Source organism: Microtus pennsylvanicus, chromosome 12 (genome assembly GCF_037038515.1).
Source record: "Microtus pennsylvanicus isolate mMicPen1 chromosome 12, mMicPen1.hap1, whole genome shotgun sequence".
NCBI lineage: Eukaryota > Metazoa > Chordata > Mammalia > Rodentia > Cricetidae > Microtus > Microtus pennsylvanicus.
The window spans coordinates 64,143,258-64,169,749 of record NC_134590.1 but is presented as its reverse complement, the minus strand read 5'-3'; the positions used below and the strand labels follow the sequence as shown (position 1 = coordinate 64,169,749).

At 42.8% G+C, this 26,492-nt stretch overlaps 1 protein-coding gene across 19 annotated transcripts in view; it reads left to right on the top strand.

Annotated features, from left to right (window-relative positions):
* The window catches only part of Depdc5 (DEP domain containing 5, GATOR1 subcomplex subunit), a 121,106-nt gene that overhangs the window by 44,629 nt on the left and 49,985 nt on the right, over positions 1 to 26,492 (top strand). For 9 of the 19 annotated variants that reach the window (XM_075944018.1, XM_075944013.1, XM_075944012.1 and 6 more), the window contains 8 exons: positions 47 to 167; positions 1,718 to 1,938; positions 5,244 to 5,450; positions 7,735 to 7,870; positions 8,771 to 8,865; positions 18,520 to 18,585; positions 21,619 to 21,802; positions 22,219 to 22,379. In XM_075944018.1, the coding sequence (XP_075800133.1) occupies positions 47 to 167; positions 1,718 to 1,938; positions 5,244 to 5,450; positions 7,735 to 7,870; positions 8,771 to 8,865; positions 18,520 to 18,585; positions 21,619 to 21,802; positions 22,219 to 22,379 (1,191 nt within the window). The remainder of the gene's footprint in view (positions 1 to 46; positions 168 to 1,717; positions 1,939 to 5,243; positions 5,451 to 7,734; positions 7,871 to 8,770; positions 8,866 to 18,519; positions 18,586 to 21,618; positions 21,803 to 22,218; positions 22,380 to 26,492) is intronic. The other 10 variants (XM_075944015.1, XM_075944006.1, XM_075944004.1 and 7 more) reach the window with 3 other exon arrangements.

Here is a 26,492-nt window from a genome sequence, read left to right as displayed (position 1 = left end):
GTCTCTGTTAGAACTGTGTTTTAATTGTATTATTTGTGTTTTACAGCTCTTGGGACTCCAAAGGAATCTGAGAACACCCTGCCCATCCAAGTAGATTATGATGCCTACGATGCTCAAGTATTCAGGCTGCCCGGTCCATCCCGGGCTCAGCGCCTTGCCACCTGCAGGTTTTCTGTCATATTCCTCTGGGGGTGCATATAAAATGATTTAGGGACCCAAGGCCTGTGCCACAAGTCAATAACCTGACACTCAGGAGGCAAAGATGGAGGGATTCCAAATTCAAAGCCAGCCTCAACTATATAGTGAGGCTATATTTTAGGAAGAAAGAGCAGTTCAGAAAACCTGAGAGGTGCATGCTTCAGCACATTCACTGCATTGGAGATTAGCATAGCCTCTGTGCAGGGGTAACACACAAATTCGTGAAGGCTTCCATATATATTTTTTTAATTACAGCATTTGTTTATATTAAAACAGACTATTAGAAAGCAAAAGAAAACCTGAGGGACCTTTATGAGAGCAACCTTAAAAATATTTAAATTGGGGCTGAAGGGACGGCTCAGTGGTTAAGAGCACTTGTTACTTTTTCAGAGGGCCCAGGTTCAGTTCTTAGCATATATGGTGGTATACATCCATTTAGAATTCCAGGTTCTAGGAGCTCCAAAGCTTTCTTCTGATGTCCTTGGGCACTAGGGAGACATGTGTACCTATGTACATGCAGGCAGAATATTTACATACATAAGAAATTATAAAAATTTTAAAGGAGTTTTAAATTAAAATTACCCTCAGGAAAGCTATGTTGTAGAGATCATTGGGGATTCCATTCTCAGGCTCTTGGGTCTACCTATTTTGTTTGTCATGAAGTATTGTCTCAAGATACAGAAAGGTTCTCAGACATTGCAACCAAGAGATGCAATTCACAAAGCACAGGCTCTTCCTTGACTGGCACTAATACTGTTCTTTTAGGTTTATTATTCCAAGGACAGAATTTTTCTTTCTTTAACTCTCACTATTTAAATTTGCTCTGTGAGCAGGGCAGTGGTGGCACACGCCTTTAATCCCAATACTCGGGAGGCAGAGGCAAAAACTACAGAGAAACCCTGTCTTGAAAATAAAAAAATAAATAAATAAATTTGCTCTGTGTTGTTTTGGCCAAATAAGTTTCTAATTGTGATAGATTTAACCACCTTTGGATCTAATGTGGTTTTCTTATGTTTTTTTTGCTGGGCAGTGGTGGCGCACTCCTGTAATCCCAGCATTCAGGAGCAGAGGCAGGCAGATCTCTGTGAGTTTGAGGCCAGCCTCGTCTACAAAGAGAGTTCCAGGACAGCCAGAGCTGTCACACAGAGAAACCCTGTCTCAGAAAAAATAAATAAATAAATAAATAAATAAATAAATAAATAAAAAACAATTTTTTTTTCTAGTTTTGATACAGGGTCTCATTCTATAGCTCAGGGATTCACTGTAGCCTAGAATGGCCTTGAACTCCTAGTGATCCTCCAGCTTCAGCCTCTCAATTGCCAGGACTAAATGTAAATCACCATGCCCCTTTTTTTCCCCCTGCTCTTGAGATGAAATCTTTGTTGTTCAGGCCAGTGGTATTTCCCATATTGAGAGTTTTAATATTGGTTTCTTGAGTATATGTAGCTGATGATCATGATATTTTAACTCAAAGTTGAAGTGTCATTTTCATGGTAGTAATTTGTCTCCTGCATTTTAGGTCTGTGAGGGAGCAGGAGAATCATAATCGCAAAAGTGCCAGCTCCTGTGATGTCTCATCCAGCCCTTCCCTACCAAGCCGTGCACTGCCCACTGAGGAAGTGAGGAGCCAGGCTTCTGATGACAGCTCCCTGGGCAAGAGCACCAACATCCTGATGATCCCAAACCCCCACCTGCACCAGTATGAAGTCAGCAGCTCGTTGGGCTACACCAGCACCCGAGGTCAGTGCTAGAGCACAGACGGCCGGGGAGGCCTGGGGAGGCCTGGGGACAGTATAGGAGCGTGGGAGTGACAGGGCCAGATTGGAGTGGGGTGTAAGTCTCATATTTTTGTTACTTTCATGCCAGTGAACGAGTGCAAATCATATTAGGTGTTGGATGTGTACTATACTATTCTGTTGTCTCTAACCTTTTGTATGTTATCTACAGTCTTTTTAGGCCTAGGGTCAAAGGGGTTTGTTATTTTTTTCATCTCAGTATGTGCCACGCTTTGTATTTTGTGCCTCAAACTCAAACTTAGTGGCAAGTACCTTTGCTGAGCTATCTTGCTGGCCCCTTTTTGAGACAGTCTCATTTTACTATCCCCCAGGTTAGCCTTGAGCTTACTGCAATCTCCTCCTGCCTTAACCTCTTCAGTGCTGGGATTATAGATATGTACCATCCTACCCAGCTGAGTTTCTTCTTTCATTTCTATAGTAATTAGTTAGGCCATATTCTTTCTTATTTGCTAAATCCCAGCACCAGTTTGTTAATTTACAGTGTATTCATTCTGTGTGGTTCAGAGAGTGATCTGTGGCAGCTGTACTTCCAATTGTGAGTGAGTTTATTAAGTAAGCTGGAAAAGTAAAAGAGTAAATAACAAGTAGATAGAAGCACCGGACAGACAGCAAAATATTTTCAAATCAGTTTGCAACATCCAGCAAACCATTTGAGTAACCTGATTAAGAGAACAAACAAGGGTACATCATCAAAGGTTTGCACACATCCAGCAGAAATCAGCTGGGGAAGTTGAGGCAATCCGTTGGAATTCCCAGTTCAGTCTATAGATGAGCTTTTGGTTTTCTGTTCCTGCCACAGATTTTTGTTTGTTTGTTTGTTTGAGGCAGGGTTTCTCAGTGTAGCCCTGACTGCCCTGGAACTCACTTTGTAGACCAGGCTGGCCTCGAACTCACTAAGATCCACCTGCCTCTTCCTCCAGAGTGCTGGGATTAAAGGTGTGCACCACCACTGCCCAGCTCAGACTGGTCTTTTAATTGGCTATTTTTCTGCCTGCTACACTCCTGATGTTGGAAATACACCACTATGTCTAGTGACAGGATTTTTGTGGTTATTTCATGGTGATTTGGTTATTCCATAATTGTACGCAAATTACAAATCAGGTTCAAAGGTGAAATATTACAATGATATAGAAGGTTTCATGCTAGATATTAGATAATGGTGATCGAACCATTTATTCAAAAATTATGTGTAAATGAGTATGTTTGTTTAGAGGACACCTTTGTGGGTATGTGCATGTTCACGTGTGGAGGTCAGAAGACAACCTTGAATTTTGTTTTTAATGTACCTTTCACTTTTTGTTTAAACTTGGTTTTTTTTTTTAAATAAATTTTATGATTTATTTAACTTTCTTTTATGTGAATCAGTGTGAAGGTGTCAGATCCCCTGGAACTGGATTTTCATACAGTTGTAAGCTGCCATGTGGTTGCTGGGAATTGAACCCAGGTCCTCTGGAAGAACAGTTAGAGTTCTTAGCCACTGAGCCATCTCTCCAGGCCCTAAACTTGTGTTTTTTGGGGCTGGCAAGATGGCCAGCTAGAAAAGGGATTTTTCTGATGCCCTGAATTCTATTCCTAGAGCTCAGATAAAGATTAAAGGAGAGAACCAACTCCACAGAATTTACCTTTGAGTCTCTGTGTGTGTACTCTGACACTCATGCCCTTACACACTATAATAATAAATAAACTTAAAAAAACAGTATGGCTTTTGATTAGCTTGGACTTTGCCAAACAAGCTAGGCTAGTTGGCCAGTAGCTCCAGGTATCTGTCTCCATTTCCCATCTCGCCATTGCTAGGATTGCAAGCATGTACCACTGAACCTGTTGGCACAGAGATCCAAATTCAGATCTGAATACTTGTGGGGCAAGCACTGAGCCATGTTCTTAGGAATCCTTTGTTGTTGTTCTCATCCGTTTTAAGACAGGGTCACACTGTAGCCTCAAACTCATGATGGTCCTTCTGCCTCAGCCTACCAAGTGTTGAGATTACAGATGGAAGCCACCATGCCAGGTATTACTCAATGCCACATTTTTAAAGTTGTTTATTTATCCTATGCACATTGGTGTTTTTCCTGCATGTATGTCTATGTGAGGGTGTCAGGTTCCATGGAACTGAATCATAGACAGTTGTGAGCTGCCATTTGGGTGCTGGGAATTGAATCCTGGTCCCATGGAACAGTAGACAGTGCTCTTAATTGCTAAGCCTTCTCTCCAGCCTCCCTTGATGCCACTTTCTAATCAACATAGTTGTTTCCTGAACATGCACAGAAACGGACTTTGTTCCCATGGGTTTCAGTTTTTAGGTCCTTAGATTGGATTACATAACTTGCTGCCTTCATCTCTCTTCTAGGCCATTGCACAGGACAAGTTGAATCTAAATATTGCTTTTCCTGGCCTAGCCAAGCATGAACACATTCTTTATTCTTTTTTCTTAAGAACATTTCTTCAGTTGAACACAATGACATGATTGCTTACACTGCTCTCAGTTCCCAGACTCAATGGGGGGATCTTCTTAATCATTGAGGAACTTGATTCCTCTTATCCTATGATGCCATCATCTTCAACATTGATTTCCAGAATTGCCACAAAAGAGAAAAAGATAATGAAGATGATGCTTATCGATAGCTGTTGTATAGTCCTTAAATAAGCTAACTAATCTTTTTGCTGGAACTCGTGTCATTTGGTTTCAGTGCAAATAGAGAGGGATTCTAGCCTTGTGTACTTAAAACCTAATGGGTTTAGTGAGCTAGTCTGTTCACCAGACATACCTTTCACTTACTTATTTGTCATGCAGTGTCTTGCTATGCAGCCTTGGCTGACCTGTAACTCTCTGTAGATCAGCCTGGCCTTGAGCTCAGATCTGCCTGTTTGTGCCTCTCAAGTGCTCTGACTAAAGCGTGTGGCTGTCACAGCTGGCTCAGACATTTATTTTTGCTGTCTTGCCCTCAGAGAGAATATATTCACCCCATTCCTATTATAGTCCTATCCTTACACATTGCATTCAGCTCAGTGTTCACGGTCCCCCTGCAAAATATGGGACTGTATTAGGTTTGTGTGTTTCTTCATTGGGTCTTGTCTCCAAAATATTTGAGAAAAAAAAAAAACAAATCTAAGCATGTTTTATTCATTACTCTTACTTCCTGATAATTATGATGTCCTAGATTTTTGCTAGTCTTGACTCATCGGTCTTCTTAACTCTGATTTCATTGTGGATTTGTGCTTTGTCTTTGCTTTCAACCCCATGATTTGCAGCAGATGTCCTGGAGAACATGATAGAACCCCCACAGCGGGACTCGAGTGCACCGGGAAGGTTCCATGTGGGCAGTGCAGAGTCTATGCTACATGTTCGGCCTGGTGGATACACACCTCAGAGAGCACTGATTAACCCCTTTGCCCCCTCAAGAATGCCCATGAAGCTCACATCCAACAGAAGGCGCTGGATGCACACTTTTCCTGTAGGTAAGTCGGCTGCTCAGGAAAGAGCCTTGGACTCTGAGTTCCGAGCTCTGGCCCTTAGCACTGATCAGCCGTGGGTCAAGTGCCTCAACGTCTTGTAAACCTCTTGGCCCCATCAGTGAGGGGGACATGCCTGCTGGGCTTTTCACGGGGTCCTCAGGAGGATCTTTGAAGACACACTTGAGAACAAACTTTGTAAGTTACCAGCTGTGTTAACTAATGGGCTTTCCTTTTTTGTTTGTCCCTTTGAAAGGGACTGTGCTGTTCATCAGCTTTCCTGTCCCTCATTTTCACCATTGCTCCTCCAAGCTGCATCTATGCTACTTTGTCATTTCTCAGGAGTCTCTGAGGGGTGAAGAAAAAAAACAATTACTTTTACTTCACTATTTTTCCTAGCCAATCTTTTTACTCTGTTCTGGCCTCAAGAAGACGGCAGTAAGGGTTTATAAAGCTTAGATAAAATGAACCTTCAGCTTAATGGGTTCTTGCAGGGCCAGGAAGGAACAGATGTGGTTTTTTTGTTTTATTTTGGTTTTTTACTAGGAATGATCTTACTGAATGATTAGAAATGCCTAGTTGTTTTCTTTTACATTTGATTTTACTGTTTAAAGTTAAATTTAAAAATGTGAAATAAATCTGGTTTATTTGGCTGTAACTGTAGGCCATTCCAAACCTCTTTTGTCCCTTATTTCTGTTAGAATCACACAAATTATTTCTTTTTGGTTTTATTCTCTTTTTTTGTTATTCCTACCAGTTTTATTTTGAGGTATCTCTGTTTCTCACTTTTGTACTTGCTCTTGCTTTTTATTTATTTTTGAGACAGGGTCTCATATAGCCCAGAGTAGCGTTGAACTTGCCCTGTAAGGAGGATGACCTTGAATCTCTCTCTCTCTCTCTCTCTCTCTCTCTCTCTCTCTCTCTCTCTGTGTGTGTGTGTGTGTGTGTGTGTGTGTGTGCTTTTGTATGCTCATGTATGTACATGCATATATATAGAGGCCAGAGTGTCTTCTACTACTGTAGTTTTGGGGACAGGCCCTCTTATTGAACTTAGATCTCACTGATGCTCACTAGAGCTCACTACCTTCCCAACAAGCCCCAAGAATTCTCCTGTTCTATCTTCCCAGCACTGGGATTATAGGTACATAATGTCATGCCTAGCTCATGGGTGCTGGGGATCTGAACTCAGGGCCTTGTGCTTGCTTTGTAGGCGTTTTACTGATTGAGCCATCTCACTAGCTCCTAGGCTAAAACCTCCTAACTTTCTATTACGACCTTCAGCTCTTCTGTTTTCCTAACGCACCCTTCATGCCCACATGACTGAAGAACAGCAGCAGCTGCAGCTGGTCTGCAGACACTGCTCCCTCTGTCTGTCCTCTTGAGCACTGGCCCTCTGGTCACTAAGACCCTTCTTCACCAGGCAGCCCGCCCTCCTGACTCCTCACTCCCTTCAAAGGCTCTTTCCCTTCTTACCCAGTCTCTTGATCTTCGCACACACTTCTGCCTCTTTCACATTTGGGTTTCATGGATATTTCTTCTACCCAGATAAATTTTCCTTTAACTCTTGGTAACCTTATTTAACCCTCTAATGCGTATGTTTTCGGGAAGCGCATTTTAATAGACAAGACTAATTCCAGCCTCTTGTGCTCTGTCTTTTTTATGCATGAGCACCCTAGATTTTTAGAGTGACACTGTTACTTTCTGATTTTTTTCTTTTTTTTTAAGACAAGTTTTTTCTGTGTAGCTCTGACTATCCTGGAACTTACTCTGTACCCTGTAGCACAGAGATCTGCCAGCCTCTGCCTCCCAAGTACTGGAGCTAGAGTGTACACCACCATACCAAGATTGTTGTCTTCCTTCCTTCCTTCCTTCCTTCCTTCCTTCCTTCCTTCCTTCCTTCCTTCCTTCCTTCCTTTCTTTCTTTTCCCTTGAACCCACAGAGATCTGCCTGCCTCTGCCTCCTGAGTGCTGGAATTAAAGGTGTACACTACCACCACCTGGCTTGTTATTTCATTTTTATTTTCCTTCTCTTTTCATCTTTTTATCCTCTTACGCTTGTCTATTTCTGTATGGCATCTCCATAGTATTTCTGAAACCGAGAGTTCCAGCATATAGTCCCAGATACAGTGTGGGCAGAAATGTCCTCTGTGGGAGCCCGCAGGGCCCTTGTATAATATTCCTCCTGCTGTGCTCTTTGTCGGACCTCTCCATTGTCCCAGCAGTTGGAGAGAAGGAAGAGTATGTTTTTGTTCAGGTTGGAATAGCATTCATTGGTTCTTTGTCTGGGTAGGACCATCTGGAGAGGCTATTCAGATCCATCATCAAACGCGGCAGAACATGGCAGAGCTTCAGGGCAGCAGGCAGAGGGACCCCACCCACTCCTCTGCAGAGCTGTTGGAGTTGGCGTATCATGAAGCTGCTGGAAGGTGAGGGTTTGCACAGGGCTCTGGAAGGTAGCCCAGGACAGCGCTGAACAGCTGATGAAATGACACATTTGTGACTTAGAACACTCCCATCAGGTCCTGCCATCCCTGGGCAAAGGGTGAACTCAGGCAGCCTGATAGTGCGCCTGTAACATTACCAAGACCCTGCTTTAGGTTTGTTTTGAGCTCACATTTTGTAAACTTCTTAATTTTCTTCCGAACTGGTCAAGGATGAAAATGAGATGTCTCTTTTTGTCTTAGGGTTTGCCTATGGGATGCCGGGACAGGTGGTACATGCTGTTCTCTTAGACAGCTTCTCTGTGACTTGGCATACTCGTTTTTTAACAGAAGCTCTGAATGTCTTACAGAGTATCTGAAGAGTCAGTATAGGCAGAAAGCCATTTAAGCCTTGATGAGTGTGACCTTGCTTTAAACCTGGACTCACTGGTCCGAAATTGCTTCAGGAAGCAGTTTATAAAAAGCAGCCTTGGCCCCATTCTTTGGGCACTGGACGTCCTCTTTCCTGCGGGGTGTTCATGTGAAGGTCTGGACAGGGTGTGGGCCTCTTCACTAGTTTAGCTCTGGTACATCCATTCAAGCATTTTATGTCCTTCCTTTGTTTTTAAGGGAGAGGCATAGTGCAGAAAGGGGAAGTGGTCTAATGGTGGTAGGTGAGCAGTCAGGGTGTCTGGGGCTTGGCACACAAATAAAACTACCACAGGGTGGTTTGAGGTATGGATCCTAAGGGTTGCCAGCCTGTGTGACTGAATATCCAGGCCTGTTTTTCATGGGTCCTCCCTTCTCTTCTTACCCTCTCCCCTACACACTAGGGTACAGGGTGAGCAGGAAAAATCGTGATGATCTACATTAATTAAGCAGGTGACCCGGCTTTGTTCTCTGCAGGCACAGCACTTCCCGCCACCCTGGTGACAGCATGTCCTTGAACTTCGGTGCAACGGAAGAGCTTTCTGCCAGCCTGCTTAGCAACAGTGGTGCAGGTAACTCATCCAAGAAGTAATAGAGTTGGGAAGCTCAGAGCAGGTACACATCTAGAAATGACACAAAGGCCAGAAAAGCAGACCATGTCCATTTTGGGATCATTTCAGCCACAATTTGGAGTGACCTATTTAGAAGCAATACTGTATAATGCATGGAATTATAAATGGACTGCCCATTACGTTTTTAGCTGAGAACATATTTATCATTGTTTCGTCAGGGAGTCCTGACTGAGCTGTGAGGTGTTGAGGGCAGCACCAGAGACCACCTAGGAGGAGTCTGTTTTACAGGCTTTGGACTGCAAGGCCTGGAAATAATGCACCCTCCTGTAGAAACCATCATAACATCACAAAGAGAGAGATGCCTGTGCGTGGTGGCATCCCAGCACTCCAGAGGCAAAACCAAGTAGAGCCCTGTGAGTCTGAGGCCAGCCTGGTCTACATAGTGAGTACTAGGCCAACCAAAGCTATATAATAAGATACTATCAAAAAAGAGAGGATGGAGGAAGGTGATCTAGTTTCGTTGAGTAGTATTTCAGGCTTACAGGGATAGAAACTGGTTGGACAGAAAGTTAGAAGGTACAGATTCCAAGTGCAGGTGATGGATAGAGCCAAGCTTGGTTTTCACTCTCTCTGAAAACACTTTAATTATCTAATAATCTCAATAAGGCATATATTGCTAGATACAGATCACATGGTCAGTTGAATGGCGAGAGGTCAGAGACAGTGTAGGAGTTCTCCTTTCAGCTCTCCTCAGAGTGCCTTTTAAGGATGTTAGGGGAAGGCATGCTTTCTGCAAAGCAAGTATTTTACAAGATGAGTGTGGAAAGACCTAAACAACAAATAGGGTTTCTTTATCATGTCTGTGTCCTATAAAGTGACTTGCATTTCTAGAACTTGGTTTAAGATTTGTGAAAGTAAGCCGGGCGGTGGTGGCGCACGCCTTTAATCCCAGCACTCGGGAGGCAGAGGCAGGCGGATCTCTGTGAGTTCGAGACCAGCCCGGTCTACAAGAGCTAGTTCCAGGACAGGCTCCAAAACCACATAGAAACCCTGTCTCGAAAAACCAAAAAAAAAAAAAAAAAAAAAAAAAAAGATTTGTGAAAGTAAAGCTATGTAAAGAGGGCTAATGGGGACTGGAGAGATGACTCAGTGATTAAGAACAATTGGCTGCTCTTCCATAGGACCTGGGTTCAAATCCTAGCACCCACGTGGCAGCTCATAACTGTCGTAACTCCAGTTTCAGGGGGACTCAACATCCATGGCAAAATGCCAATGCACATAAAAGAAAAAGAAGAAGAAGAAAGGCAGGGGTGGTTAATGATACTGTTCTTTGGTCACTGGTAGATGGCTGAGCAAATTCCTGTAGCGCATGGATAAGTGATGAGACCTGGAGAGTGAATTGGCAGTGAAAGAATCCCCAAATGATTTTCATTCTTATTCAAGTCATTCATTTTAAATGAGAAACAAATAAAAGTTTAGGGCTGTGGAGGAGGTATTTTTATGTCATATATTCAGGGTGCTTAAATTTTACGTTCTGCAAGATTTCCTAAAGTTGCCTACAGAGTGTTACAAAGGCAACATTTTTATCACTTTGCTAAACTAGGATGTTTGTTTTTAGGCACCAAAATTTGAGTTTCCAGGCTTTGGCGGGGGTAGAAGGTTACTAAGGAGGACTACTCCAGGGTTCCCTGGACTGTTGTTCCTGGAGCTAGCTTGACCAATGACCTGAAGCAAAAAGATTTAATTGAACCCAGATGGTAGCAGCCAGCCCCAGGATCTACCCAGAAGAGCCTAGTGACCTGGAGTATCCCAGAGATGATACCACATGACTCCCTACATGTAGGTTTTGGAATTTTAGTTTCCAGTTGAGAAAGGAGTGAGCTTTCAAAGGGGGTTGATTTGAGGATGTGTGTGCAAGATCTTTAGGTGACATTGTCATACCTTATGGCGAGTTTCCTGTGCACGTGTGCATGCAGACAGACAGGCATTGTAAAGACACTTGCTTGGAGCCCGGCTCTCTAGCCCACCTTTTCCTCTTGGACTAAGTTGTCTGTCTGCCTAACTGACGACTGCTCTGCTTGGCTGACTGGCCCACTGTGGATGTGATATCATCTGGACTCGTGCTTGGCTGTTAGCCTGCCTTTCCTCCTCTGCTGTCTCTGTTTAGGATCATCACGGTAGCTCTGCTGCTCTGTCCCTTTCTCCTTTAGGGAACTACCCATGCTGTCACCAATAATGTGTTTCAAAATGCAGGTCTGACCCGCTCCTATCCATGTGCACGGCCTTCAGTGACTCCTCATGGCTTTTGACACCAGTCGCCTGTCTCCTGTGTCCCTTTGTGTCTTCACGTGACTCCACTTTAACAAGATGTATGGAAAGAATCTTAGGACATGGGACTCACTCCACCTCTAATGAGTAGTGAGTCCTTTGGGCCAGTTGCTACTTTTTTTTTTCCATTTGTATTTTTGAGGCAGGATTTCTCTGTGTAGCTTTGGAGCCTGTCCTGGAACTCACTCTGTAGACCAGGCTGGCCTGAACTCACAGAGATTTGCCTACCTCTGTCTTACGAGTGCTGGGATTAAAGGCGTGCACCACCACTAACTTCTTATACCTCACTTTCTTCATTGTGAAGGGAATATTATAAAAATGTAAACAAAAACTAAAAATTAATGTGATAACCCATATGAATTCTTAGAATAATGCCGGTCAGACATGGGTGGTCAACAGATGGGGGTGGTGTTAATAATACATGGGTTTTTCTTTTCTTTTCTTTTTTCTTTTTTTGTTGTTGTTTTGTGTTGGTTTTTTTTTTTTTGAGACAGGGTTTTCCTGGAACTCACTCTGTAGACCAGGCTGACTTCAAACTCACAGAGGTCCACCTGCCTCTACCCAGCACATGGGCTTTTCTTATATCCCAGCTATGGTCTTCATATTTCTCTGTGTCATCTCGTCCTCGCCATTTAGAACATTCTGCCCGAAAACATCCACTCTCCATGGTGGTTCAGCTCCAAGGGTGCCTCCTTGTTTGAAGCTTTCCCTTTCTATGTCGTGCTTTCCTAAGAGATGCTCGTCATGCTCACACACAGCTCCTACCCGATCCCATTTGCACAGCGTGGCACATCATGACCTACTGTTTCCATCTCCCTCTCTCCACAGACTTTAAGTACTTATTGTTACTTGTCTCTCCAGTGTTTGGCATGCTCATTGACAAATGAAGTTTTATTTCAAAGAATATACTGTCACGTGAGAAGCTTTAGAATAACTTACAAAATTGTTTAATTCATATTTAAATGTTTGTGTGTGTGTGTGTGTGTGTGTGTGTGTGTGTGTGTGTATTCATGTGTATTCTACAGTATTTAGCTTCTTAGAAACTATGGATTCCTTGGGTTATTTTTCTAGTTGGGATGATATTATTATATGGGGTTACTCTTTTCTTGCCTATTCCTTTATGACCTGTAACAGAAGTTTTGAAAAGGGCTAGAGGTCATAAGGAAGTAGTCTATAACCACATGGGAATTAAGTTTCATTTTTGAACCTAGGCTACCTGATAAATCATATTAATGAGCACAGAAGGAAATTAGATTAAATATTTTGAATTTTTATTCTCATATACAATAACCAGTTAGTGTCTAGTTTCTCTTAGGGTATGTCTAGTTTTGTTTTGTTTTTTTTTTTTGTATTTTGAAGCAGGGTTTCTATGTTGCTTTAGAGCCTGTCCTAGAACTAGCTCTTGTAGACCAGGCTGGCCTCAAACTCACAGAGTTCCTCCTGTCTCTTCCTTCCAAGTGCTGGGATTAAAGGCGTGCGCCACCACTTTCCAGTTAGAATCTTATCTTTGTTGTCCTAGCCTAGTCTAAGGTGTTATGTTTTACTTGGGCATAGTAGTCTGTTAACTAGTCTTAGCTCTTTCCCCCGTTCTTTTCTGTCTCTGTCTCTCTCTCTCTCTCTGTCTCTCTGTCTCTCTCTGTCTCTCTCTGTCTCTCTCTCTCTCTCTCTCTCTTGACAGGGTTTCTCTGTGTAACAGCCCTGACTGTCCTAGAACTCACTTTGTAGACCAGGCTGGCCTCAAACTCACAGAGATCCGCCTGCCTCTACCACCCAGTGCTTATTTTCTTTTTTAAAGACGTGTTTGTTATTTGTGTTTGTGTGTATCTGTATCTGTGTGAGTGTATGAGCATATGTTGGGGGAGATGCACACGGTGTCCTCCTCTGTTACTCTTCTGTATCTTTGTAGCTGGATCTGTCCTTGAACCTGGGCCTTTTCAGCTAGGTTAGAAGCCCCTCTTGGAGCTGGGGTTATAGGCATTTATTTGCAGGAAGGAATGTCTGGCTTGATGCGGTGCTGGAATCTGAACTCCAGCTCTCATGATTGCAGAACAGTGTTCTTAAGTGCTGAGCCATCTCTCCAGCCCTTTATATTATTTATGTGACAATAACAGGTTGATTCAGGGTAAATATTCTAACGTGGACATCAGATCAGGAAACTTACTTATATAGAGCCCTCTAAGGGTCTCTCAACTAACATTTAGTAGCTAAGGCATTGCAGTTGCAACAGAGCCCTAGGGTCAGGTTTCCCAGGTTAGCTTCAGATCTCATCTGTTTACCCATTTGTTTCTCCCTAGTGAGAGGGTGGGGTTGGGGGGGATGGGAACTTGAGGAAGCTGGTTGGGCAGGTGGGGTGCCGGAGGCAGGTTAGGGGCAGGACTGAAGGGAGAGTAACAAAAGAGATGTCTTGATGGGGGGGCATTTTGAAGTTAGGGAGAACCAGGTGCCAGGGAAACTCCCAGTAATCGACAAGGATGACCCCAGATAAGACTCCTAGCAATAGTGGAGAGGGTACCTGAGCTGGCCTTCCCCTGTAATCAGATTGCTGACTGCTCTGATTGTCATCAGAGAGCCTTTTTCCAGTACCGATGGAAGCATATGCAAAGAATATAAGTGAGGAAGAATATTAGGTGTGGGCCACAACATGAAGATATACCTCAGGCTAGGGCCGAATGCATCTCTCCACCTCCTGCAGTTCCTTACCTCCTGGGGGGCCCCACAGCCACCACTGCAGCAGTTACTGTCAAAAGGTCAAGGCAGTCAAGAACACCACTCACGTGGGGAGAAAGAGGATGCCATGTAGCCAGTGCCATGTACCCACAGCTCTCTCCGCATCGCCATAATCATGTAACATTTTATAACACTCTTTCCTGCTAGGCAACAGTTTAGCCTCAGGACTCTCAAAAAGTATTACCAGAGAATTAGAGTGCTGTATCTGAGTTTGTATATGAGTCTTACAGAAATCTGCCTTAGATTCTACTAAAATTGACTTTTGGAAACAAATCAAGAATATATGAAGCTTCTAAAGAAATTATATGATCAAAGGTATTTTATCAATTTAATGTAATACATTTTCTTTCCTGTTAAAGTATAATGTGAACCAAAATAAACAAAACCCACCAACCTGGTTTGGTGTCCCCACAGCATGATGGTCAAAAGTAGGTTGGGCTTGTTAAGAATAAAACTTAGAATCCTTGTTTTGGAGCTGGCATCATTTTGCATCCTTTAGTCCCAGCAATTGGGCAGAGGCAGGCAGATCTACAAATCAAGTTCCAGGACAGCCAGGACTGTTAACACAGAGAAACCCTTTCTCAAAAAACACAAAAAACAAATTATCCTTGTTTTGGTACAAGATAGAGTTGAAATACATAGCTAATCAACATTTCACTTATTAAAAAACAACAGAAAAGGCAAGAAAAACACTTCTGTGGCCTTACCTCTACCTCCTTTGGCTTGAAGCTTCTGCCATCTGCAGGTACCCAAGTGTGACTCAGACTTCCTGCCTTTGGACCTGATTCATACATGAGTCATGCTTCTCAGGAATAATGTCTCTGTGGGTTTCCCTTTGGCTCTGCAGGATTTTGTTTTAAGCACAGTTGTAAGATCTTGTAGCTGTATTGTTCACTTCTCTCTGTTGTCCGGTAGCCTCACGGCAGTTAGGGGTCTTGGCAGATCACCTTTTTATCTTCTGCCTTTTTACTTTTTGGTACAGGAGATTGAAGCTAGAACTTTGTGTGTACCAAGCACATATCTCCCTGAATTACTTATTGGTAATCTATTTAGACAATAAGCAGGATCACAGTGTAGCTCAGTTGTTAGAGTGCTGGGTCCTGGGTCCCATCCCTAGCACTGCATGAAAAACTGGGCTTGGCAGTAGTAGATGACCAACAGTTAGATAGAAAAGGAACCCAATAACATCTTTGGAGGTTCCTTATCTTACAATGTCATGTCAGGACTTTAAAAAGTTTTATATTAATGTTATATTAATTTATTACATATGATGTTTCTATATAAATATTTCTATATAAATATCTAAATAAATATAAATATTTTCTCTCTTTTTACCCTATAGGTCCTTTGTATATATTATTACTCCAGTTTAGTGTTTTCATGAGATTCCTGAGTATGTGAATGAGCGGTCTCTGCATCTCTGTTTCTTATGCCTTTTCTTAGGCTCTTTCCCTTTGTTTGTTTTGTCCTATTTTGATGTGTTAGTTTTTATTTTATCTTGTTATATTATTCCTTAGAAGCATTTTGTTTGTTTTTTGTTTTTGTTCTTTTTCTTTTTTGGTTTTTGGTTTTTCAGGACAGGACAGGGTTTTTCTGTGTACCGTGACCATCCTGGAACTCTCTCTGTAGACCAGGCTGGCCTCAGGCTCACAGAGATCCGCCTGCCTCTGCCTCCTGAGTGTTGGGATTAAAGGCGTGCACCACCACTGCCTGGAGCATGTGTGTTTTCTAATGAGAGACAAAAAATATACAGATCCAGATGGGAAGGAGGGGAAATCATAATCAAGGTATATTATATGGGGGTCTGTTTTGGGGTGAGGGGCAGGGTTTCTCTTTTTGTCTCTGTGACCAGGCTGGCTCTGATCTCTGAGATCTACCTGCCTTTTCCCCAAGTGCTAAGATTGAAGACATGCTGTACCATGCCTGACTTTTCTTTCTTTTCTTTTCCTTCCTTTCTTTTCTACTTTCTGTCTTTCTGTCTTTCTTTCTTTCTTTCTTTCTTTCTTTCTTTCTTTCTTTCTTTCTTTCTTTCTTTCTTTCTTTCTTTTGGAGGGGGGTTGGTTTTTCAAGACAGGGTTCTCTGTGTATCTCTGACTGTCCTGGAACTCATTTTGTAGACCAGGCTGACCTCGAACTCACAAAGATATGTCTGCTTCTGCCTCTCTGAGTGCTGGGACTAAAGGTGTGTGCCACCACCGCCTGGTCTGACTTTTCTCTTTCATTTTTCTTTTCTTTCTTTCTTTTTTATTGGGGGGGGTGGGAGTTCGAGATAGGGTTTATCTGTAGTTTGGAGCCTGTCTTGTAACTCACTCTGTAGACAGCCTGGACTTGAACTCAAAGAGATCCACCTGCCTCTGCCTCCCGATGCTGGGATTAAAGGCATGCAGCACCATTGCTTGCCCCCGGGTTTTATTTTCAATAAAAAAGAAAAAAAAATCCAAGCAGAAGCAAAAACAAAAGACAGAAGAAGGAAAAACTGGGTTTAGGGGATAGAGTTGGCTCAGTAGTTAGGAGCACTTGTTGCTTTTACAGAGGACTAGGGCACCCATATGGTAGCTCATAACCATTTGTAACTCTAGTTCCTGGGGATCTCATGCCCTCTTCTGACTTATGTGGGTACCAGGCACAAATGTGCACAGCACAAACATACATGTAGGCAGAACATTTATAAACTTGAATCAGTAAACACGCAAGCAAAAACTGGGCTTGGTGGTACAGACCTATAATTTTGGCACTGGGATAGAGGAAGGAGGGTCATAAATTGGAGATCATCCTTTGCTATGTACCAAGTCTGAGGCCAGCGTAGAATATGTGAGACCGTGTCCTGAAATAACAGATGAACAAAAACCAGCTTTGGGGCCTTTCGCTCCTCCATTCACTGTTCCTTAATGATACGGGCATGGGATCTCGTCATGCCCTCACTTGCCTTCTGTAGGTGGTGTTCAAAGTGCCAGTTCAAATATTTTGTTCACTTATTTATTGGGTTGTTAATTTTCTTCCTTTTGAGTTTTGAGAGAACTCTCCTTATTCCAGATTATGTGATTTTCAGCATTTTTACCCCTGCTCGTTGCTTTTGTTTTCATTTTGTTTTTTCAAAGATTTCACAAGGAATTTATAAATATTTGTTATCCTTAAATTAGATTCAAGTGGTACAGATACATATGGAGTAGAAGGTACAAGTTCTGGGGCTAGAGAGATGTCTCAGCAGTTAGGAGCATGTGATGCTCCTGCAGAGGACCTGGGCTCCATTCTCTGGACCCACATGGCAGCTCACGATCTGGTGTCCTCTGCTGGGCTCCACGTGCACCAGGCGCACACAGATGCACATAGATATGAGTAGACACTCATACACATAAAATAAATACGTCTCTAAAAATGACAACAAAGTTCTGTTTCTCACCTACCTCCTCCCTTAGCTTTGTATTCGGAGACAGTTAATCTTTGGAGGCTCTTTTCAATCCTTCCTATAGTATGGTTTTCTAATAAATATGTATGTTTTCTAAGTGATGTTTAATTAGTTATGCGTGTTTTCCAATTAGCTCTGTCATTTCATATTCAAGTTTCATTTTGAATCTTTTTCAGACTAATAATATCTAGGTAGATTCTTTGCTATTTTGTTAAACATAGTAAACTTTGATGTCTTATGCTGTATTCTTTTTCTTTCTTTCCAAGACAGGGTTCGTCTGTGTAACAGCTCTGGCTGTCTTGAAACTCGCTTTGTAGACAAGACTGGCTCTTTGATCCCGAGTGCTGGGATCAAAGGCATACTCCACCAATTCCTGACTTTATGTTATATGCTTTTTCTTTTTAAATTTTTTTATTTTTAATTTTATGTGCATTGGTGTTTTGCCTGCATGTATGTCTGAGTGAAGATGTCAGATCATGGAATTACAGACAGTTGTGAACTGCCATGTAGATGCTGGGAATTGAACCCAAATCCTCTGGAAGAACAGTCAGTGCTCTTAACCACTGAGCCATCTCTCTAACCCTTATGTTATATTCTTAAAAGCTATGATTTGGAAAGCGTTCTAGAAGGTAAGGTTAAATAATAACTGTACAAAATGTAACTAGGTTATTTTATGTTTGCTAAAAATTCATTAGTTGAAATGACTTTAAGATGTGTTAGTTTTTTAAAAAATAAGTAGCAGTTTTCTTTGCAAAAAATATTTTATCAGACAAAGAGAGTGGTATTGAAAACTTTTAAGTTCTGGTTCATTCCCAAATTTCAGGTTTCTCATATTTTTCTTTAGTTGATTATTTTGTGCTGTTTGAAATACTCAGTTCAGAACTGGCACTTGGTTTGCCTTTTTTTGTTTTTGTTTTGTTTCTGTTTGTTTTGTTTTGTTTTTCGAGACACAGCTTCTCCGTAGTTTTGGAGCCTGTCCTGGAGCTAGCTCTTGTAGACCAGGCTGGCCTTAAACTCACAGAGATCCGCCTGCCTCTGCCTCCCGAGTGCTGGGATTAAAGGAGTGCGTCACCACTGCCCGTCCTGGTTTGTGTTATATTTTTAGCTTTGCTTTTGAGCTTTTTCAACCACAACTGTCAGCACTTTTTGTATAGTAACTTTTGATTCAGACAAGCCACTTTTTCTTTCTCTAGGTCTGAATCCTAGGACCCAGAATAAGGATTCTCCAGAGGATGGTGTTTCCACTTCTCCAGACCCAAGTAAGAGGAGACAGCTGACTAGTAGGGGGCAGGCATTAGGCTGTATGGGATGGTGAGGGCGTGAGGACGCCCTGTGGGAAGAGAACAGTCTAGAAATACACTTGTGTTGTGGTATAGACAGGTGATGGGAGGGTCTCCTGAGTCTCTCCGATGCCAGGGAGAGAAGTATGGCTGAATGACCTGCTCCAGAATGTGTCATTCAGGACACGTGCGAAAGACCCTCGTGCCAGGCAGAAGCCTCTGTGGGGGAACCAGAAATAAGGGGCTATTACTAGAGCCCTCCAGACACCCATAGTGAGACCATTTGGCTAGTTAGCATTTGTTCTGGTCACATTTCGTTTGTCTATTTAAACAGCTAACCTTAGCATCTGTACCCACACGGTGGCAGGGGCGCAGTCCTGACACTGCACTGGCTTCATTATGTGGCTGCGGTGTGTAGCTGATGGCCAGCTTAGTCCTCTTACTGGTTTTCATGTCCCTGTTCTTTTTAAAAATTATTTATTTATGCTAATGTTACGTGCATTGGTGTGAGGGTGTCAGATGCCCTGGAACTGGAGTTACAGACAATTGTAAGCTGCTACGTGGGTCCCAGGAATTGACCTGTGTCCCGGAAGAGGACTGCTGAGTCATCTCTCCAGCCCCTCTATTACTCTTTTGTTTTGTTTTGTTTGTTTGCTTGTTTGTTTTTCGAGACAGGGTTACTCCGTGTAATAGTCCTGACTGTCCTAAAACTCTTTGTAGACCAGGCTGGCCTTGAACTCAAAATGAGATTCACCTGCCTCTGCCTCCCAAGTGCTGGGTTTTAAGGCGTGTACCACCACTGCCCAGCCCCTCTATTACTCTTAAAAATTTTAAAAATATATGTGTTTGTGTGATGACATACATATGCCATAGCACATGTGCACGGGCGCCAGAGGACAACCAGAGGGAGTTGGCTCTGTCCTGCTGGGGCGATCCAGGGATCAAACTCAAGTTATCAGGTTTGGTCGCAAGTGCTTTTACCTATTAAGCCATCATGCCAACCCCCAAAAAATTGTTGTTGTTGTTTTAAGTTTTATTAAGCTGAGTATGGTAACACATGGCTTTAATCCCAACACTTGGGAAGCCTGGTATAAGTAGAAGTTCCAGGCCAGCCAGAGCTACATAGTGAGACACAGTCTCCAAACAAACAAACCAACCAAAAGTGTCTGAAGTTATTTTTAATCATATCATCAAACATATGATTATATCTGAGGTTTTAGCAATCATTTTTTATTAGTGACCATTTGGATAGTTTCCATATTTTTCTGGGGGAAGAGTATTTTGATTTTTTTTTTTTAAACAGGGTTTCTCTCTGTAGCCCAGCTAGTTGTGAACTTGTAGCAATTCTCCTGTCTCTGCTTGCCCAGTGCTGGGACTATAGACTTATGCTATCATGCCCAGCAGAAATCACTGATATAAGAGTCAGAAAGGTAGTGAGGTCTAGTGTGATGATCTAAAACAACAAAGAGGTAGTTGGCTTCCATTTCTGACTTTCTCATGGTGGGTCCCCATATTTAGCACATAAGACTTTTTCACCCATGTGAGGGTGATGTGAGGCTGAAAAAGCCACAGAGGATACATTGTGTTGTAAATTCGTTACTGCTCATACATGTGCATTTACCGTGTATAGTGTATAAGTATCCCATCAATACTCAGAGGCAAAGTATGGAGTCTTTTGTTGTTGTTTCTTCTTACAGAGATTTTAAAAAGATAGTCTTTACCTTAAAGGTCTTACAGATTAAGTTTTACTTTGGGAGATAGCTATTTAAATGGAATACCTGAGGGGGGATAAGACTATAAGAAAAGGTAGTTTAAAGGCCAGTGTACAGTGCACATTGTAATCTCAGTCTTCTGGAAGCTAAAGGAGAAAGACTACAAATTCAAGGCTAACCTGGGATTCATAGCAAGGCTATGAGAGAAGAGGTTAGAGAGAGATAGAGAGAGGCAGAGAGAGAGAGAGAGGTTACTGTGGTGCTGGCTCTGGCAAGAGCTGACCAACTGCATCACGTGATGGATGGCATCGTGATTAGAAAGAGTGAAGCAGAGAGATCACGTGCAGAAAAGTGGAGGCTAGAGAGCAGGCTGGGGCAAGAACTGCTTCAAGTTCCAGAACAACCCGACCTTCCTGAGGACACACCTCCAAGGACCTTTCTTTAGGCTCCATATTTCTCATATTTCCATACTGGGGACCAAGCCCCATGTGCCTGAGTCTAGTGAAACAAACAGCAGCCAGACCATAGTGCTGCCTTAGCATTTTAAGGGGCAAACACCCAAGCAGACACAGCAATGTCTGTAGTCATTTCTGGTTTGCACAGTAGAATGAACCATTGGCATCTTGTGATAAGAGTCCGGTGTCACTCCTCAGCATCTCTCAGAGCCCAGCACAGCCCTCTGTAACATCTTGTCTAGTCCAAAATGTCAGGACTTAGTTACTGGTATTGAAAGTCTGCTTTACACAAGAAGCAGGTATCAAACTCATGTCTCCAAAATCCCAGCCTTGTAACTGTCCCAGACATCCTCCTTTGGTTTTCCCTCCTCTTCTTGAATCTGTTACTTGTCGTGATTCTGAAAGTGTTCCTGTTTCTGCTGCTATATGCTATTTTGCTCCCAATTAGACTGAGCTTTCTTCCTTTCCTACCCAGACACTCTACAGTCCTCAAAAGGAGAAGCTCTGGCCTGAGCCTCTCTTCTGCTCTCAGAATATTAATTTGCTTTGATATGTAACCTTGCCTGCCCTGCAGTAACCTCACTGGCATTTCAGCTGTAGCTCATGATCAGCAGAAAATGAAAAATAGCGGCTGTGAATCCCATTTGCATGATGGGATTGGATAAGCATGTGTTGCATTATCTAACAAACTCTGTTTCTCTCTCTTTCTCCCTCCCCCATCCCCTTTCTTCTGCTCCTTCTCTATCCTGGCAATTTCTATCACCTTTTACCATAAATTCCTCCCCCTCCATATCCCAAACCTGCCATGGTGACCACATATACCTTTTCCCCATTATGCGAGGCAGTTCTGACACTGTCTGCTCCCCCTGTAGTGCCAGGCTTCTGTTGCACAGTTGGAGTGGACTGGAAGTCTCTTACTACTCCTGCATGCCTTCCCCTCACCACTGACTACTTCCCGGACCGTCAGGGCCTGCAGAATGACTACACAGAGGGCTGCTATGATCTCCTCCCAGAAGCAGACATGGACAGGTCAGTGCCCAAGAGAAAAGCAGTTAGTTTTGTATGTGAGGGTTATGGGTATTTTGGATCACATGTATAGAAGAGCATTGAACTTTTAAACCTTTCATGTCCTCCTTAAGTATTTGGGAAATCTGATGATGCAAGAGCTGTTACTTTCAGGTTTTGTTGACATTAACAGTTGTCTCCATTGATAACATATTTGCTAGTGCAATGATTTTGGCACACTGAACCTGATTTCTAATTTCTATTCTTTTTTCCTGCCTTGTTGAACTGATCATCTTCTAAAGCTGGCATATAAATTATGGATTTTATGAGCTGTTGTAGAATGATAATCTGGGATGAAACAAAAGAGAAGAGATGCAGTGACCGTTAGGTGTCACTGCCCAAGGCCAAGCATATCCACATGCTCAGTCATTTCTTTTCAGGAGAGATGAGGAGGGTGTTCAAATGACAGCCCAGCAAGTGTTTGAAGAGTTCATTTGCCAGCGTCTCATGCAGGGCTACCAAATCATAGTACAGCCAAAGGCTCAGAAACCTAGCACCACGGTCCCACCCCCGCTGAGCAGTAGCCCGCTCTATAGCAGAGGTAAGTGATTCTTCTTAAAATGATGTGTCTTCTTTTCTAATAAGTCTGTGAGAGTAGGTTTTCTTTTGTTATGTTATTGTCTTAGAGTTACTGATGACACACCATGACCAAAGTAACTGGGGAGGAAAGGGTTTGTTTGCCTAACACTTCCACGTCACTGCTCATCACTGAGGAAAATCAGGGCAGGAACTCACAGAGGGTAGGAACCTGAAGGCAGGAGCTGATGCAGAGGCCATGGAAGAGTGCTGCTTACTTTAGAATCCAGGACCACCAACCCAAAGGCAGCACACCCACAATGGGCTGGGCCTCCCACATCGGTCACTAATTAAGAAGATTTTAATAGGCTTGCTTACAGCCAGGTCTTATGGAGGCATTTCCTCACTGGAGGCGCTTCCTCTCTGACAACTGTAGTTTTTGTTAGGGTGACATAAAACTCACCTGGCACAGGTACAAATTTATCTTCAACCCTTTTGAGAGTGGTGCAGCCTAGTGGCAGAGTGCTTATCTAGCCCTCTGGTCCATCACTAGCACCCAAACACAGAGAAACAGCGATGGTAAGGAAAACCATGTAAGCCAGGCTCGGTGGCCCAAACCTATGATCCAGTACTTAGTAGCTTGAGGTAGGGGGATTATAATGAGTTTGAGGCCAGCCTGGGCTACATGGTGAGTTCTAGGTCAGCCTCTGCTACAAAGTAATTCCCTCTTTAAAAATAAAAAACAAAACAACCAACCCTACTCTAGGACCTGGAGAGATGACTCAGTGGTTAAGGGCACCAGTTGTTCTTGCAGAGAACACTGGTCTGGTTCCTAGCACTCAGCTGGTGGCTCCCTCCCAATGGTACACATACTGTTAATCCCACAGAGCCAGAATAAAGATTAGTCCCCAATTTTTTTGGTCAAATTAAGCCAACTTTATTTTCTGTCAGACGGGGCTATCTCCCTAAAGCAGAGTTTAAAAAAAAAAATAGCATCACAGGAGGAGGTAGGGTTTATATAGTCCAAAAAACGGCAAGACTAGTGGGGTTTCAAGGGTTGGGGGATTTCTGAAGGAATTTTGGTTACAAAGGAACCAAATGGGCTGAATATTTCAAAAGTATTTGATAGAACATCTTAATCAGGGTATGTTCAAAGTGTGAGTCAAACTCCATTGTGTAGGAGCATGTCAAATTCCAGAAACAGGTTAAAGTGTTTAGGTCAACTTGAATTTTGCATCAAACAGGAATGAACTTATTCTGACCTTATAACAAAATAGTCTCCATCATTAAGATGGAGTCAGTCTGGTCCATCAATACATTCAAGCAAATGTATTGCTCATACAAATAAACATAAAATATTTTTTTAAACCTTTTCTTTGTTATTGTTTTTTGTTTTGTTTTGTTTTGTTTTGAGCTACATGGTTTTTCAAGACAGGGCTTCTCTGTGTATCCCTGACCATCCTGGAACTCATTGTTTAGACCAGGCTGACTTAACTCAGATAGCCGCTTGCCTCTGCCTCCCAGGCACTGGGATTAAAGGCCTGTGCCACCACTGCCTAGCCAAGTTTACATTTTTTATGTGTGTCTATTTGTCTTTTTTCCTCTTTGTCACTGGGGATCAAAGCCAGGACCTTTACCACGGAACTACATCTCATTTGTACTTTTGTTCTTGTTCCCTTAGTCTGTGTTCCTCTTTCTCCCAAGTCCCTGAAGTTTAGTGACCTAATTCAAGAATGAGTCACCATTGGTGGCAGAGACTAATAAGTGACACTAATTGGGGAAGAGCCAAGCTGTAGAGAACTCTTCTAGAATGAGTGTGGCGGAGGGAGTTAAGTGTGGGTGCCTGGAATTGGAAAGCAGTAATCATTTCCTGAAGCAGCCAGTGAGCTTCTTGCTACTCCACTTCCCTATTTGTCTACTGCAAAACTTGAGATCACTGTTGGTTCTAGTAAAGCTCCTCTGGGCAGAGAATTTAAAGAAGTGTGGATCTATTGGGTGGGCTTAGTTGTCAGCCAGTCCAGGCCGAATAGATGAAGCGGTGGGTCTCATCCGTGTTTCCTTAGAAAGCTCCGTGTGAGGGTTGTTGCTTGTTGCCTTCTGTTTTTATTGTACATCCTACTTTTTATTTTTGTTTTTTGAGAGAGGTTCTTGAACTCAAGCGTTCTTCCTGCTTCACCTCCTAACCCTAAGGGTTAGGGTTACAGGTATGTACTGTCACACCTGCTTAGTATCTCCATAGTGGAGCTGCAGTGCCTGGGCATATAGCAAACATTAAATAAATATATCTGCTTATTCACTCGTTCACTCAATGTTTTTGACACTCCTAGTCTAAAGAAGGAATGTATAGCTCAATTGAGAGAAAACAGCTTTTGTCAAACTATGAAAAATGGATCTGTTGTGATACAGAGTGGGAAGGAAAAGCTAATTAAAGGCCCACAACACCTCTTTAATTTGGAGTTTGATCTGGTTTGGAGGGTCAGGTATGGCTTCCTTGGGGCGGTGATGTTTGACCTTAGATCTAAAATAAGTAGCAGTCATTAGGAACAAAAAAGGAGGCCAAGTTGAAGGGAAGACCATGCAGGCAGAGGAACTGGTGTGTGCAAAAGCCTTTAGCAGGAGACACTGATAATTTTTGCAGACCAAAAAGAAAGCTAGTATTACAGAGCACAGAATGAGCTGGGGGTGTGGCCAGAGACGTTAGGTCTCATGAGGCTGCAGGAAGTTTATTTACTTATTTAACCCAGGGAACAGTGATGAATTTACCTTTAGATGGCACTGGCCACATCTAGCCTGCATAGTCTGCTCTTGAATGGATGGTGAATGTCCATTGTGAATCTGTAATTCTAGTGTCACGTGTTGGTCCTGACGAATTCGTGAGCCTTATTCTTTCTGACTAGTTGTCAGAGGGACATGCTGAATTCCCTGGTATCCTCTTACTATTGTTATTGGCAAAATTGCTTTCATAGCCAAGCTCATGCTGCTCCCTTGTTTCAGATTTATTGATTATAAAGGTAAGGTAGGACTTGTTCCAGCAGACTCTTGGAGTTTACTGTACACTAGGAGAGGCACACATTAACTTAACCACAGATACAAGTTTGAGTACTGGGGTACACCTAGTTTAGAATAACTTGGGCAACGGAGCTGGATGCTCATGAACCTTGTCCCCTGACACTCTTCCTGACAACCAGCAGGGTGCTTATAGTGAAATGAAGGAGCACCTCACTGGGCATGCTCCTCACTTTTTGCAGAAAGCAAGACCTGGAGAAACTTGCTGCTAGAGATCATGCCCTGGCAGGTAAAGAGGTTGGGGTTGAATGCAAGGTCCCAAATTGAAGCCTCTTTGGATATGCTGCAGGCCTGCTCTGGGAGATTATCCCATTCACAGTGAAGAGCCTTAGACTACTGTCCTTTCTTCTCCTGAGAGCCTCCAGGCCACCTGCCACCATGTGACCATCTCCCTGAGCTGAACAAAAGAGCAGCACACTTTGTTTCTAGGTCATGCGGATCTTGCTTAGGCTTTGTTGTTTTTTTATGGCACAATTTTTCTCTTTAGAGAATCTTCCCGATTTTCATTATTTCCCCTTTGCTGTATTTAATTCAGCTAAATTAAGTTTTTGAACACTATTCTGGGCATGGCCCTTTTATCAGGAGCTAATTGAAAACATAAACAGTATTTAGCTCTGCCCTCTTAGAATTTTACTTTAAATTTTAATTTAATTTGGTCTTGAGGCAAGGATTCACTATGTTTCCTAGTCTGGCATCAAACTTAAAGACTCAATGAATCTGCCTGTCTTAGTGTCTTTGTGTGGCTGGAGCCATAGTTAATCAATCACTGCTGTACCTGAGTCCTTGGAACTTTTTATAAGAGTTTATATTTGGAGAGATGCATACCTAAGGGGTACATATAAGATGTTCGTATGACTAATGGTGTCTGACAGCTTTCCCGAGGAAGTAACCTTTGGTGGTGGTATTAAGTGATCTATAAATGGGCTGGAGAGGTGACTCAGCTGATAAGGGCACTTAGTGCCATGCCTGATGGCCTAAGCTTGATCCCCTAGAATCCACATGGAGAGGCCGAATCCTGCAAACTGTCGTCCGACTCCCACACATATGTGCTGTAATATGCATGTGTACTTGT